At 40.4% G+C, this 16,076-nt stretch overlaps 1 protein-coding gene across 1 annotated transcript in view; it reads left to right on the top strand.

Annotated features, from left to right (window-relative positions):
- Window positions 1-16,076, top strand: part of REPS2 (RALBP1 associated Eps domain containing 2) — a 236,098-nt gene that overhangs the window by 99,685 nt on the left and 120,337 nt on the right. Inside the window, exons 6-7 of the mRNA XM_068963320.1 lie at window positions 6,679-6,817; window positions 14,430-14,493. Coding sequence (XP_068819421.1) covers window positions 6,679-6,817; window positions 14,430-14,493 — 203 coding nt within the window. The remainder of the gene's footprint in view (window positions 1-6,678; window positions 6,818-14,429; window positions 14,494-16,076) is intronic.

The raw sequence follows: 16,076 nt of genomic DNA, 5'->3' as shown, positions 1-16,076 counted from the left end.
GTATGTTTAAGATAGGAAGAACCCCAGAGCTTGCTGAGTGAGAGTGCATGTTCTGGACTCTGTTCATATTCTGACTCTACCATTTACTGGGTGTGTGGTCTTGGTATGTCACTTCCCTTCCCTAATCCTCAGTTTCCTGTTCTCCAAAATGAAGCTCATGGGGCCTACTTTGCAGGGTTGTTGTGAAGATGAAAACAGATCTAGTATATTAGGTGCTCACAATGTCTGACACTTAGCAAAATCATGAATATGTGTTAGGTAACATTCTTCGATGTCTGTGGTGATCATTAAAAAATTTTTTAGTTTATCTTAATAAGCAGCAACTGTGCATTGCTCATTAAACTCAAGAGATTCCTATAGTTTGGCCTTCAGGCTTCTAAGCTGTTGAGATTAGATCCCTAAGTAAGTTTGGTAGTATGTGATTAAAGGCATCTTTGTAGATTTATTTCCATGAAGAAACTGATAAAGTTAAATTGCTCTGTTAGGATTTAATTGTGATTAACTTCACTGTAGGCAAAACCAGAAATTATTTATTGTAACTTCCAGTGAATCTATAATTATTTCAAACTAAAAAGTTAAAAAAAAAAAGTTTTTTACCCTCTCTGATTTCATAGGCAAGTCCAGGCTTTACACTGCTGAGTGACAATTGTTGGTAAGTGCATTTAAAGTTCAGCTCCAGTCATTATAGGAGAACTCGGGTTAACTGTTCTGTCTGTGAGTTAGAACTGACAGTTTTTCCGGTCATTTGCCAGACATCTTTTGAATGTTTACTGCTTGATAGGCACTTTTCTAGGCGCTGGGGATATAACTGTTATCAGAATAGAAACAATTTCCTGTCATCATGGGCCTTATGTTAGAATGAGAGTGAGGTGGGAAACGGGACAAAACTATATAGACAGAGTATGATACAGAATGGTTGGATGTGAAAGACAAAATCACTGAGCTCTGTCTACTCCTCTAGCTCCTTTCTTCATTTAACAATTTTTCTCAGTTTTACCATAGCCCTCTTTTTTTCTTTACTCTATACTAACTCCCTTAGAGTCTCCTGCAAACTCATGAAAGATAGAGTCATACCTTTCAAGCATAGAAAGTCATATCTTTCAAGCACAGAAAGACGGCTGTAAAGATGCATCTGCATGCTGTTCCTATAGATAGTCTGCATGAGCAATCCAATTAGAAAGCTGTGGTTAGGTGGTCATATTACAAAAAGAAGATGGCTTCTTGCTTCATCTTGGGTGCAGGAGTGGCTGTGCCATTGGTGCTAGGCAGCTCTGCCTTTCCTTTGGGCCTCGCTTCAAGAGTAGGTTGGTTAGAGTAATAGCTGCTATAACAAATGACCTGCGTGTTAATGACTTCCCACAATAGATTGTTTCTCACTCATCTCACAGGTTGGCAGACAGCTTTCCTCCACATAGTGATTCAGGTGCCAGCACTCCTTGTGTCCTGTGGCCTTGCTATCCCCTTCTCAGTGGGCCAATGGGGGAAGCACAGAGGAGAACCAAGGGGTGCTAGCCCTGCTGGGCATTGGTGCAGGTCACTTGCACTCCCCCTGTATTGGCTTGAACTTAGTCACATGTCTGTGGCTAACTGCAAGAAAGGCTGGAAAATGTCATTCCTGGCTGGGCAGCCACTCAGTGAGACCCATACACCAGGCAGGTAGGGCGTGAATGATCAAAGGACAGCCAGCATAATCCCACATAGAAGCACAGCTATCATTTGCTTCTCTGACTCTTCTTTTTTCTCTGCCCCATGATGGATCAGTTCCTATGATCTTTCTTTAGGCAGTTTAATGGTCATGTAGGCTATAGTCTAGTCTTACAGCCTGTGAGCCAGTCTTTCCCTTTAGGGTGGTTGAGTCCTCTCACACCTTTGTTCATGAAATCATGCTTTGATCTGTGGTTGTTCTATGGCATTCTTATTTCCAAAAGATTGTTAACAGGGGAGGTGTCCTCACATAGACACTGTGGGCTTGCTAGGAGTTTTTGCTCCCCCAGATGGTTTGTTGTTTGCTAAGCACCAAAAGGACTTTGTTCTACGATCATCATTGCGCCCTCAGGTGAAATGGCTAGACTCTAAGGCAGCATTTATAGGAGGCCTCCAGGATAGAATTATATGCTAAACAGAAATGTTCTGTAGTTGAAAAAATATACACTCCCTTCTTAAGTTCTCCCCAACATGCCTTCTTGCAATTCATATTTTTTAACTATGTTTGATTTTAAGATACTTTAGGGGTAGATGTTGCCTTTTGGGATTTTATTAATAGTATTACTTTTTTTAATGAGTCTTTTGAAGTCTCTTTCATTATAAACAGCCTGTTTTCCCCAGAGATAACAACTTGCAGTGTGAGATATTTGGATTTCACTTGAAACAAAACCGAGGGTTTGAATGTTTTAAATATAAGCAAATCTAATTCTCCTGTGTCTAGAGAAACTGTATAATGAACCATGTGTATGTGGCTTAAGCACACAGATGTGGAAGATTCTCTCTCTCTCTTTTTATATTTTCTTGAGAACACTGCCAGAGCTCAAAATTGGCACCAAGTACCAAAGATCTCCACCCAGTCAACCAAACCACTAGAGGTAGGGTGAAACTGGGGGTGCTTCTTGGGCACACGTGGAGGTGGAGCTCCTCCTGGTTCTGGCTTCTCTTCAGAGGCCCAAGGCTCCCTGCTCCCCATCTCCATTTCTCAGTGCCTCTAGTCTTTGCAAGTAGACATTTTCTCTTAGGTGACTGACTTTTCAGATCTTTGATTATTATGGTTGCCTTTTGGCAACCCATTCCAGTATTCTTGCCTGGAGAATCCCATGGACGGAGGAGCTTACTTTAGGGTTCATTGAGGTTGGCTCAGATGGTAAAGAATCTGCCTGCAATGCAGGAGAACCCAGGTTTGCCATCTCACCACCGGGACCAGATACAGGGAACTATCTCCTCCAAATGAACCCAAAGTGAAAGTGAAGTGTTAGTCGCTCAGTCGTGTCTGACTCTCTGTAACCTCATGGACTGTAGCGCAGCAGGCTCCTCTGTCCATGGGATTCTTCAGGCAGGCATACTGGAGTGGATTGCCATTCCCTTTTCCAGGGGATCTTCCCGACTCAGGGATCGAACTTGGGTCTCCCACATTGCAGGCAGACTCTTTGCCACCTGAGCCACCAGGGAATAGATCAGCTTTGTTTTGGAATATTTTGGCTTCACATATGTGACATGTGATCTGCCCCTTCCATATGCCTTTACCTGTCTCTGAAATTGCTCACTTAATGGATGAGGAACTTGAGACCTCTCCATAGAGATCAGACCATGAGACTGACAGGGAGGTCTGTTGATAGATCTCAAGCTTTTAAAGATGAAATGGATTTACAGGCTTTCTTTCATTAAGCACAGCTTAGAGTAGTGTTTCTGCATCTCTTTCAATATAAGATATAACCCTGAAGTTATTAGAGCCTGTCAATAAGTGACCCTTCACCTGGCTTTGTAGTGTCTGTGCTGTGCCTGCTAGGGATTGTATGTGGAATGAAGCCTTAGATGATACAACTCTTGCCCTCCAGATTGAAACCTGAATGAAGATATTTAATAACTTTAAATGTTCAAAAACTGTATGATACTTGGGATTCACATTGTAAGATGCTCAAATCACTTGAGTTTGCCCAATCAATTAAAAACATGCAGTGAGAAGCAAAGGGAAAGAGATTGGGGTCAGTGAATGTGTTTTGTGCAAGCTGGTAGAAGGGCCACACCATGTACAGGTTGCCCAGTGTTCACATGTCCTCCCTTGTTGTTGGAAGGCACTTTTGGTTTTAAGGAGTAGGTGCTCTTCCTGTCAGCTTAAGTTTTCTTGAGAAGGAGAAAGGGGTTGGGATTCTCATGGGAATCCAAAAAATGAGAGACAAGGAGTGGCCCAGTGGTCCCCAGTAATGGGAGCTCTTGGTTATTCATATTTATTCCTCTATTAACAGGCTTTGCCCTAGTTGAGTTGACTTTAGTGTCCATTTACCTTTTGGCTCCCAACACCCCCTGGACTCTTTCTAGTACTTCTGTACCTCACAGGTTCTGCTTGTGCTTGGTTCTGGCTCTCTCATGACTTTAAGTCCCAGCTGGCCCCAGCTTGACACCGCAGCTCTGCTGTACATCTGTTCAGGGTCTGCTTTCTCTGCTGGTTTATCTTTCCAGTTTTATCTATATCCCCAAGAATGAGCATCTGGCCCAGCTTGTTCTCTCTAGAGAAGAGCTTTCTACACCAGAGCATCCTGTGCGCCCACCCACCCTTACTTGGACTGAGGTGGAGGAGATCAGGCGTGAGTGGGCCATGTGGCGCACATGTGGTACCAGACCCATCTTTGTAGCAGAGCTGGGGGGCTAGGGAGCAGGCAGCACCTCTGCAGTGCCTGTGGGCGTGGCAGGTACATCAGAGAGCCCTTCAGGGCCATGGAGCTTGTGAATGGGTAGGATTTGTGCACATTGGGATCACAGAAAGAGTGTTTTGGGGAGAAGGCACAAATCTGACCCATGAGGAGAGACCATATGGGCTGTCAGAAGCCTGCTATGTGACCAAGGAGGAGGCTGGATTATAAGGGTCGTAAAAGCAAGGTGGAGGAGGTGAATTTGTTTTATTGAGTAACAGGTCATACTGTAAGCTTTTAAGCAGAGAAAATCAATCACTTTCTCCTTTTTATTCCTGATTTCTACTGTCAGGTTAGACTTCCCTGGTAGCTGAGCTGGTAAAGAATCCACCTGCCATGCAGGAGACCCTGGTTCGATTCCTGGGTCAGGAAGATGCCCTGGAGAAGGGAGAGGCTACCCACTCCAGTATTCTTGGGCTTCCCTGGTGGCTCAAACAGTAAAGAATCCGCCTGCAATGTGGGAGACCTGGGTTCAGTCCCTGGGTTGGGAAGATCCTTGGAGGAGGGGCATGGAGATCTACTCCAGTATTCTCGCCTGGAGAATCCCCATGGACAGAGGAGCCTGATGGGGTACAGTGCATGGGATCTCAAAGAGTCGGACATGACTGAGCGACTAAGAACAAGAGACTACTGATGCCACTCAGGAGTCAGGTAATATGAGAGGGGAAATAGAGTGAGCAGATGGTCATGGGATTGGGAAAAGAACAAGCATGGGCTGACGCTAACAACGATTGGGTATGGCAGCTTTGGTTCCAGGCATGAAGGGGAGTGCATTCTAGGGGAGTAGAAGCTTCCATGTTAGTACCAAGGAATGTAGCAGCCAACACCTAGCATGGAAATTTTGGCAACAGATTGAAAAAACTGCATTTATCTGCTGACTCCAGGAGTTCCATGAAGTCTATGGGCATGTCCCTTAAACTCTCTGAGCCTCAGTTTTCATCTGGGAAAATGATACTACTAACTCCTGTGGCTACTTCTCAAAAGTTTGAGGTACTCAGGTGAGATAGAGGGTCAAATACTTTGTGAGTTTCAAAACACTCTTTGAATTTAAGGCATTAATTAATGGATAATGACTTCCAGGGCATTTAAAAATGGTCTGACTTACATTTAGTGGAAACTCATCTAGTATGAAAACTTCAAAGATGGCATCTCAAGGTTATATTACAACTCAAGCTTTTATAGACTTGTTTCTTCTCTGAATGGCATTAGAGGAAAGTCAAGTGTTCCTGGGAAGAATTACTTCCAAAATGGGGTGTGTGTGTGTTGGGGAATTTGGGGCAGGGGACAGAGATGATCTACTGTTTTTTTCTGGTGCTAGTGACTAGAATACCTTCCTAATGATTAGTTCCTTGATAGTGCGTTCAAGAAGCAGGCAACTTGATGGCTCATTAGTAGCAATACTTCTTTCCTAGTCTCCTTTTGTCTTAAAGGCTTACCCTCCTTGTTCCATGAAGGTGGCGTTTGCAAGAAGCACCTTAACCTCAGAGTAGACGGGAGGGATGGAACAAAGCTCTGGGCTGCTCTTTCCAGAATCACCATTTTTGCTTCTTTTCCGGTTCCCTCGCAGAGCTTGCTCTCCTGCACTACTACACTGGTTCTGTATCCTTAAATTCTCAACTTTGGCTTGCATGCCCCCTAGTGGCAGGTCAGATGCACCCCTTGTTACCCTGTTTGTTGCGGTACCATGACAGCCCATCTCTGCACTCCACTCTGTTACTAAGTAGAACCCTCAGTTCACAAATGTGGAATGAGAGGTTTGATGATTCTGACTTGCCACTCAAGTGGGACCTGGGGACATGGGACTTGATTCTGAGCATTTGATTCCCAGATTTATACACTGGGAATGATTCAGAAAAAAAGATGACGTAGTTATAACTGTTTTATATTTTTTAAAAAATGACTTAAAAAGAATCTAGATTATTTTACGATCTGCTTAGCTAATTTGAAAGGATCAAACTGTTGCGAATATTTGAAGAAAGGAATGATTGTACTTTCCCCCCTTCATCACATTGGTAAATCTTTTGTCACTTACCCGAGTGTTCAATATTTCATGTTTAGTCCTGTTAGCAACTTTGGGGAACACACACAAAAAGGTATAAAGCATCATGTCTGCCCTTCAGAAGTTTATGTTCACATTAAACTCTAGTCACGAGGTGTTCACATTTATTCCCTTGAGAAAAAAATAAGTATAATCCTCGGTAACTTTTATTGGGATTTAATATTTCTACTTCATTTCACAAAAGACAGATTCTGTGAGCATTTGCTTATTGATTTCTTTTTAAAGTCCTTTTCAGTGGAGAGAGAACTGCAGGATAACGGCACTAGTTACCCAGACGAACCCTGGAGGATAACGGAAGAGCAGCGCGAGTACTATGTCAACCAGTTCCGGTCCCTTCAGCCTGATCCGAGTTCCTTCATTTCAGGTAATGAAGTGTGGTGGGTGAGAACACAGGTCCCAGCTTGCTGTCTCACATAAATAACAGTGCCCATCTTGAGAAATAGTCCATTCAAAATGAGTACAAAAACCTTCTATGATTTCAGTTTGTTTTTCTCTGAGGTTGAATTTCTTACCGACTATAATCCATGTAGAAAAATACTTGGCAACGGTATTTGGAAGTTTATGTTTCCATTTCAAAGAAGTTAAATGGGAATATGAAGCGTCCTGGTCCAGATCCTGTGCCTTATTAGCTGGAGCAGTTCTGGAAATAAGTGTTACACCAAGGTGACACCTTTAATTGCTTACTCATTATGTTGGTATTAGAGCAAGGACATAGTGCAGCCTCCCAATGAGTTGCTGTCACAGTTCTCCTTATGCTATATACACCTTAGAGTTCAAGTTCATGCTCATTTTCTTTGACTCCAGTGTTTCTCTGGTTTTTCTGAGAGAAAAAAATTGGTTGGAAAATTGGCCAGCATTTTTATGCCCATATATTAGTTCTTCTGTAGTATCTTCAGAAATATATATTCCTGTTGAGTCCTCATGGAAAATTCAAGCTGAGAGGAATTGATTTTGTTCCTACGTGCCTATATTTCACCTGGCTGAAGACTAAACAAGCTGAAATAGTAGAGTCTGGAAGAAAAATTCATAAAACTTTGTTTTTATACTTCAATTGTGAAGAATGACAGTATGTCCTTGATAGTTGTTACCTGACACATTGCAGTGTGGACTAAAATTAATTTTCTCTCCAGACATACAGTGTGTAGTTGGAATATACCTGTATAAACACAGATATCATTGTCTGATTGGTAGTAGTGGCTTTATTTGAAGGCAGAATGTTGTAGATACAACAAATTAATGTTGACAAAATGATTTAAAAAAAAACCCAGAAACCCAGATTTCATGTATTGACCACATGTTCATTTTATACACTGCTTAAATGAGTTTCTTCACAATGTATATACAGATATTTAGCCAAATGAAAATAGGTACTTGTTAGGAATGTTTTTATTTTCTTTTAAACCTTTATATCTCACAGAGTTTCAAATGCAAACACAGCTCTAGTGGCTAGTATAACAAACCTCTATATACTTACCACTCAGCTCTCACAACTTGTTTTTATCTATAGCCTCTCTGAGCCTTGATTGTTTTGAAGCAATTTCCAGACCATTTCATTTGAAAATATTTCAGGATGTATCTGTAAAGATAAGACCGCTATTAAAAACATAACCACAACTCATTGGCACATTAAATAAAAACCACAAAATAACCCACAAATTGCTTAATATCAAGTCTTGCTCAGATTTCCCTGATTGTCTCGCAACTGTGTTTTCAAAATTTTTAGTTTGATCAAGGGCAGGAGAGCTTCATACATTGCAACCAATTAATGGCCCCTTTTAAAAAACACTTTAAGTCTACATACTGTAAGATTCATCCATTTAAAGTGTACTATTCAATGTTTTTAGTATAGTCACAATCTAGATGTAGAACTCTGGGAGATAGTGGAGGATAGAGGAGTCTGACATGCTGCACTCCATGGGGTAGTAAAGAATCAGATATGACTTAACAACTGAAGAACAATAGATTTAGAACACTTCCCCCCAAACCACCTACTTACTAGTATTTATTTCCCATTCCTGCTTTCCCTACCACCCATCCCTTAGCCTTAAGTTACCATTTTAAACTACTTTCTCTGTCTATAGAGTTAACAGTTCTGGGCTGTTCATGTAAATGAAATTGTGTAATATGTGTTTTTTGGTGTGTGACCTCTTTTACGTAGCATGTTTTTAAGGTTCATCCATGCTGTGGTATATACCAGAACTTCACTCCATTATCATTCCATTGTATGGACAGACCATATTTTATTTATCTTTTCATCATTTGATTGACTTTTGGGTTGTTTTCTCTTTTTGGCTATCAGGAATCATGCTGCTCTGAACATTTGTGTACATGTTTTTGTGTAGATGTATGTTTTTGTCTCTCTTGGATATATACCTAAGAGTAGAATATCTGGCTTATATGATAACTCTATATTTAACCTTTTGAGAACCAGTCAGACTATTTTCCAAAGTGACTGCACCAGTTTACATTGCCACCAGCAGTGTCTAAGGGTTCTAATTACTCCACATCCTTGCCAACACTTGTTACTATCTTTTGGTTGAATCCACCTTAGTGAATGTGAAGTGATATCTCTTTGTAGATGAAGAATGACATTGACCATCTTTTTATGATCTTATTGGCCATTTGTATATCTTCTTTGGAGAAATGCCTATTCAAATCCTTTTCTATATTTAAAATTTTTCTTAGTTTTTGGCCATACCTCGCAGCATATGATGTCTTCATTCCCCAGCCAGGGGACAAATCTGTGTTCCTCACTGTGGAAGCATAGACTGTTAACCACTGGACCACCAGGGAAGTCCCTCCTTTGCCATTTAAAAAAATTGTTGAGTGGTAAGAGTTCTCTATGTATTCTAGATACAAATTCTCTAGACATATGATTTGAAAATATTTTTTCTCTAGTCTGTGGCTTGTTCTTTTATTTTTCTGATGGTGTCTTACAAAGCAAAAAAGTTTAATTTTGATGTCCAGATTATTTTTTCTTTTGTTGCTTGCACAACAGTATCTAAAAAAATCAGTGCTTAATTCAAGGTCATGAAAATGTAAGTGTTTATTTGCCTCTAAGCAGGAATATATATGGAATATATATTACAGTTTTATTATTATTATTTTTGGCTTGTGGGATCTTAGTTCCCAAAACAGAGGTTGAACCTGGGCCTCCAGCAGTGAAAGCACAGAATCTTAACCACTGGACTGCCAGACAATTCCTTATATCATAGTTTTCTTCCTTCCTTCTTCTCTCCCTCCTTCCCTTTCTCTCTCCCTTTTTCTCTTTCTTTCATGTGGGATCTTAATTCTGGGAAATGAAATGAAATGTTAGTCACTCAGTCATGTCCGACTCTTTGTGACCTCATGAACTGTAGCCCGCCAGGCTCCTCTGTTCATGGAATTTTCCAGGCAAGAATACTGCAGTGGGTTGCTGTTCCCTCCTTCAAGGGATCTTCCCAACCCAGGGATCCAACCTGGGTCTCCTGTGTCTCCTGCATTGGCAAGTGGGTTCTTTACCTTTGAACCACCTGTGAAGCTTATAATGGGTTACTGGTCTTTGTTTTATTGTTGTTTTTTTTTTTTTAATGTCTCTGTATATTGGATGTGTTAAAATTTGGTCACTGATGGATCAATGTTGTGTGTCACTTCAGTTCAGTCACTCAGTCATGTCCAACTCTTTGCGACCCCATGGACTGCAGCATGCCAGGCTTCCCTGTCCATAACCAACTCCTGGAGCTTACTCAAACTCATGTCCATCGAGTCAGTAATGCTGTCCACCCATCTCAGTCATCCCCTTCTCCTCCCGCCTTCAATCTTTCCCAGCATCAGGGTCTTTTCAAATGAGTCAGCTCTTCGCGTCAGGTGCCCAAAGTATTGAAGTTTCAGCTTCAGCATCAGTCTTTCCAAAGAATATTCAGGACTGATTTCCCTTAGGATTGACTGGTTGGATCTCCTTGCTGTCCAAGGGATTCTCAAGAGTCTTCTCCAACACCATAGTTCAAAAGCATCAATTCTTCAGTGCTCAGCTTTCTTTATAGTCCAATTCTCATATCCATACATGACTACTGGAAAAACCATAGCTTTGACTAGACGGACCTTTGTTGGCAAAGTAATGTCTCTGCTTTTTAATATGCTGTCTTGGTTGGTCATAACTTTTCTTCCAAGGAGCAAGCGTCTTTTAATTTTATGGCTGCAGTCACCATCTGCAGTAATTTTGGAGCCCAAGAAAATAAAATCTGCCACTGTTTCCATTGTTACCCCATCTATTTGCCATGAAGTGATGGGACTGGATGCCATGATCTTAGTTTTTTTGAATGTTGAGTTTTAAGCTAACTTTTAAATTCTTTTCTCTCACTTTCATCAGGAGGCTCTTTAGTACTTTGCTTTCTGCCATAAGGGTGGTGTCATCTGCATATCTGAGATTATTGATATTTCTCCTGGCAATCTTGATTACAGCTTGCGCTTCATCCAGCCTGGCATTTTGCATGATGTACTCTGCGTATGAGTTACATAAGCAGGATGACAGTATACAGCCTTAACGTACTCCTTTCCCGATTTGGAACCAGTCTGTTGTTCCATGTCCAGTTCTGTTGCTTCTTGACCTGCATACAGATTTCTCAGGAGGCAGATCAGGTGGTCTGGTATTCCCATCTCTTGGAGAATTTTCCACAGTGTGTTGTGATCCACACAGTCAGTGATCCAGCAGATATTGGCAATTTGACCTCTGGTTCCTCTGCCTTTTCTAAATCCAGCTTGAACATCTGGAAGTTCACGGTTCATGTACTGTTGAAGCCTGGAGGATTTTGAGCATTACTTTGCTGGCGTGTGAGTGCAATCGTGTGGTAGTTTGCACATTCTTTGGCATTGCCTTTCTTTGGGATTGGAATGAAAACTGACCTTTTCAAGTCCTGTGGCTACTGCTCAGTTTTCCAAATTTGCTGGCATATTGAGTGTAGCACTTTCATAGCATCATCTTTCAGGATTTGAAATAGCTCAACTGGAATTCCATCACCTCCACTAGCTTCGTTCGTAGTGATGCTTCTTAAGGCCCACTTGACTTCTCACTCCAGGATGTCTCACTCTAGGTGAGGGACCACACCATCATGGTTATCTGGGTCATTAGGATCTTTTTTGTATAGTTCTTCTGTGTATTCTTGCCACCTGTTTTTAATATCTTCTCCTTCTGTTAGGTCCTTACTGTTTCCGTCCTTTATTGTGCCCATCTTTGCATGAAATGTTCCCTTGGTATCTCTAATTTTCTTGAAGAGATCTCTAGTCTTTCCCATTCTATTGTTTTCCTTTCTTTGCATTGATCACTGAGGAACGCTTTCTTATCTCTCCTTGTTATTCTTTGGAACTCTGCATTCAAATGGGTATGTCTTTCCTTTTCTCCTTTGCCTTTAGCTTCTCTTCTTTTCTCAGCTATTTGTAAGGCCTCCTCAGACAACCATTTTGCCATTTTCCTTTTCTTTTTCTTGTGGATGGTCTTGATCACTGCCTCCTGTCTTCAATGTCATGAACCTCCATCCATAGTTCTTCAGGCACTGTATCAGATCTAATCCCTTGAATCTATTTGTCATTTCTACTGTATAATCATAAGGGATTTTATTTAGGTCATACCTGAATGGTCTAGTGGTTTTCCCTACTTTCTTCAATTTAAGTCTCAATTTTGTAATGAGTTAATGATCTGAGCCATAGTCAGCTCCTGGCCTTGCTTTTGCTGACTGTGTAGAGTTTCTCCATCTTTGGCTGCAAAGAATATAATCAACCTGATTTTGCTGTTTACCATCGGGTGATGTCCATTTGTAGAGTCTTCTCTTTTGTTGTTGAAAGAGGGCACTTGCTATAACCAGTGTGTTCTCTTGGTAAAACTGTTAGCCTTTGACCTGCTTAGTTTTGTACTCCAAGGCCAAATTTGCCTGTTGCTCCAGGTGTCTCTTGACTTCCTCCTTTTCATTCCAGTCCCCTATAATGAAAAGGACATCTATTTTAGGTGTTAGTTCTAAAAGGTCTTGTAGGTCTTCATAGAACCATTCAACTTCAGCTTCTTGAGCATTACTGGTTGGGGCGTAGGCTTGGATTACTGAGATATTGAATGGTTTGCCTTGGAAACAGAGATTATTCTGTTGTTTTTGAGACTGCATCCAAGTACTGCATTTTGGACTCTTTTTTTGACTATGAGGGCTACTCCATTTCTTCTAAGGGAAATGCTGTGTGTAGCTGTAGTTTACTGGGCTGAGAGACCCTTTTATAAGAAAAAGTCTGGATTCATGGTTTTAATATTTGAATGCCAACAGCTTTTAAGTCTCCCTTCTACCTCTTCTCTCTCATGTTGGTCTCAAATAGATATGAAAATGACTGGAGAGAAGATGAAAAGGAGGCTGGTTTGGGGTTTCTTCATTGCTTGGTAGGAGGCTGGGGTGTGGCTTCCAGCTCCTGGTTTGAGCATCTGTCCACACCAAAGGAGGGAGCACTTGGACTTTCTCAAGTGTCCTCTCTCTGAACTTGTTAGCTGTCAGCTTCCCTGTGGGTGGGATGACCACTACTCTCTCTACTGTGTGAAGGCCAAGCCAGGCCAGATCTCTAGCTGTGGGCTTGAGTGTATTGTGCTTTGAAGAAAGGTAATCAGCGAGGAAAAAGAAGAATGAAATGAGAGAATGCCTTTATATCTATAAAATAGCTGACAAATATGCTTTCAACACTTTTTAAAAAATATTTATTTATGGCTGTGCTGGGTTTTTGTTGCTCTTCGTGGACTTTCTCTAGTTTGCAGTGAGCAGGGATTCTAATTGTGGTCATTTCTCTTGTTGCAGAGCACAAGTTCCAGGGTGTATGGGCTTCAGTAGTTACAGCATGTGGGCTCAGTAGTTGTGGCTCATGGACTCTAGAGCAAGCATTTAGTAGTTGTGGCACAAGGGCTTAGTTCCTCTGCAGCATGTGGAATCTTCCCAGACCAGAGATTGAACCCATGATGTGGATTCTTGCCCAGTGTACCATGAGGGATTTCCCTCAAGACATTTCTGACAGATGTTTGACAAGTTGGCTATATGGATGGCCAACAGTCCTATGTCACCATTATTTCCAGGGTGCTCTGGGGGAGGAAGCTCATTCGTTTATAGGGTACTTGTCTTTGATCCTTTATATATCAACAGAAAATAAGTCTGCTTTAGTGTCCATTATAATCCTTTGTTTTAAGGCCAATTAGAAGACTTACAATCACTAAGGAAAGACATTTGACTTTATCAGTTAAGAATAGCATTTAGGGCTTTGACTTGACTAATTTTTGTGTTAGAATTGTGAAACTGTTTTGAGAGCAGAAAGCATAAAAATTTCAATCTCAATAAGGATTGAGGCTAAACATTTTAAGTGCAGCTGGAGCATGCAGCTATGTAAGATGCAGAATGGAATCATTTCCATTGATATTAGTGAATTTCCAATGAATAAAGGAAGTAGTAATAAGTTCCTGGATACAATTCTTGAAGAACCACCAAGAGATCTAAAATCTCACTGAAACACTTTCCCGTGATGCCTGTCTTATCTGTAGTGTGATGAGGTTAGTGGTATTCATTTTCTTCTTTTTGCTTTGTTTCCTACCATGATTGTGTATTACTTTCACACACCCTTTCATTTAAAATGCTGGACAGATTTTATTTTGAAAATTTTGATATTTTTATCTTTTAAATTTTTAGTAAATTTTTCAGATTTTCAGAAAAATGAAGAAGGAACCTGAACATAATATACTTTTCATGTGATAATAAGTATTATGTCACTACTTCTTTTGCCTATTCTGATTTACATATTCTTTTAAAAGCTGTTTGTATGTTGCTTTTAGCCACATGATTTGTAGTTGCTTTGATGAATAATTGTTATGTTTGTGGTTGTTATATGGTAGGGATGGCTGAATGAAAAAACTGGTAATTCATCTATACATAAATAAAAAAGCTGTTCTAGGCAAGTAATTAATGATTTATTTAAACAATGGCTCTTGACAGGTTCTGTTGCCAAAAACTTCTTCACCAAATCAAAACTTTCCATTCCAGAACTCTCCTATATATGGTAAGTATAATTAATGCCTATAGTTTCATACTGTTATCCATAGCTATCCCTTAGCTTCTACTTTTGCATTTTAAAGCAATAATGTTTTGAATTTTTTAAAAACAACCTAATAATAGAACTTAAATTATTGTTGCTGTGAAGATTAAATTATTATATGAAAAGTGCAAGGAATAGTGTCCAGAATGTATTATTCACTATTTTGCCTATTTAAAAAGTAATTTCCTGATTAGTATCCTCACCTAGATGCCTTTTCAATATAAGCAGTTGTGTGAGCATATGAGAATTTCCATCTTGTGTATTTTCAGATTTTTCTACTTCATGTGCTGCACATAACTAGAAAACCTTGAAAAGCTATTCTTTATAATATTTTATGAGGCCAGGTGAACAGAAGGTCCACAGATATTTTGGAATTAAGTTAAATTTGACTATTCTTGCTGCCTCTGAGTTTCATAAATTTGGCTTGTGTTTATCAGCTGGACCCTGGCTCAGACTTGCAGCTATGGTGCACTCTGTACCTTGCTGCCGTGCCAGCTGCATCCCTGGCTCCAGAAGGGCTTCACAGCCTGGTCCAGATGGCTCTGTTTGCTTTTATGAAAGCGTTTGGTGCCTCTATAAGCTCCTGGCTGCGTGTCGGCTGTTTTTCCTCGAGACTGAGTGGGAGGCCATGCTGCTATAAATATATAATTAAAGTACTGGAATATTTATGTAAAACTTTTAAAATGAGGATTTATAAAAAAATTATAGTAGGATTTAGAATTGCTTGTCATGTTTTGTGCATCATATTGAAAAACTATTCCATTGACACTTGTAAATGCTACTGTATCTGGGATCCTGATCTGGCTTTCGGTTCTTCAGCAATATATTCTAACATTAAAGAAAAATGGCAAACATTATTAGGCTTTAAAGCTTGGGAAAAAAGAAGTTATCATTTTGTGAAGAATACAGTCTGTTTCGGCAGAATTCCCAGTCTTAACATTATCGGCATGAGGGTTCCTATCTTTTTGTTGAGATGTATCCACAGAAGCTTTGTGGGCTTCTCTCCGCCTATCATTTAAAAAAAATTCCCTGGTTCCTTACCCTGGGGGGCTGGTATTTTCTGAATATTCCAAGGAGAGGTGGGTGTGAGGTTCCAAAGGAAAGTTTCCAGAGCTTACCTTCCATGGTTTTTCTTTCAAGTAGAAAAAATATGCCTTCTTTCTCTGCTTGTCCTAACACAGGCATATTTGTCTCTGTATGCCTAAGAGACTGGTTGAGCTTATGGGGTCTTAGTTGTTTTGGCAAATAGGTCTCTGCTTTTCAGTGGAAAACAATGACTGAAGCAAAGATAAGCCTTTTCAAGCCTCTCCCTTTCTTACTTTCATCTCATCCGGTTCCAGCCTTCCCTAGTTGCTATTTTTATCTGAAAACATAATTCAACAAGTATTTACTGAGCTTATTTGTATTTTTCCAGGAGAGAATTTTCAAGCAAATTTTTGATACAACATTTGTGTGACTTGAAAAGTTCAAGGTTTTTCCTTAAAGCTGAAAAATGAAGTGCTTGTATCTGAGTTTGGGTAATTGAGTAATGGCCAGGACACTGGTGG

The sequence above is a fragment of the Capricornis sumatraensis genome, chromosome X (assembly GCF_032405125.1).
Source record: "Capricornis sumatraensis isolate serow.1 chromosome X, serow.2, whole genome shotgun sequence".
Lineage (NCBI taxonomy): Eukaryota > Metazoa > Chordata > Mammalia > Artiodactyla > Bovidae > Capricornis > Capricornis sumatraensis.
The sequence above is the reverse complement of the archived record's forward strand: the minus strand, read 5'-3'. Positions and strand labels throughout refer to the sequence as shown.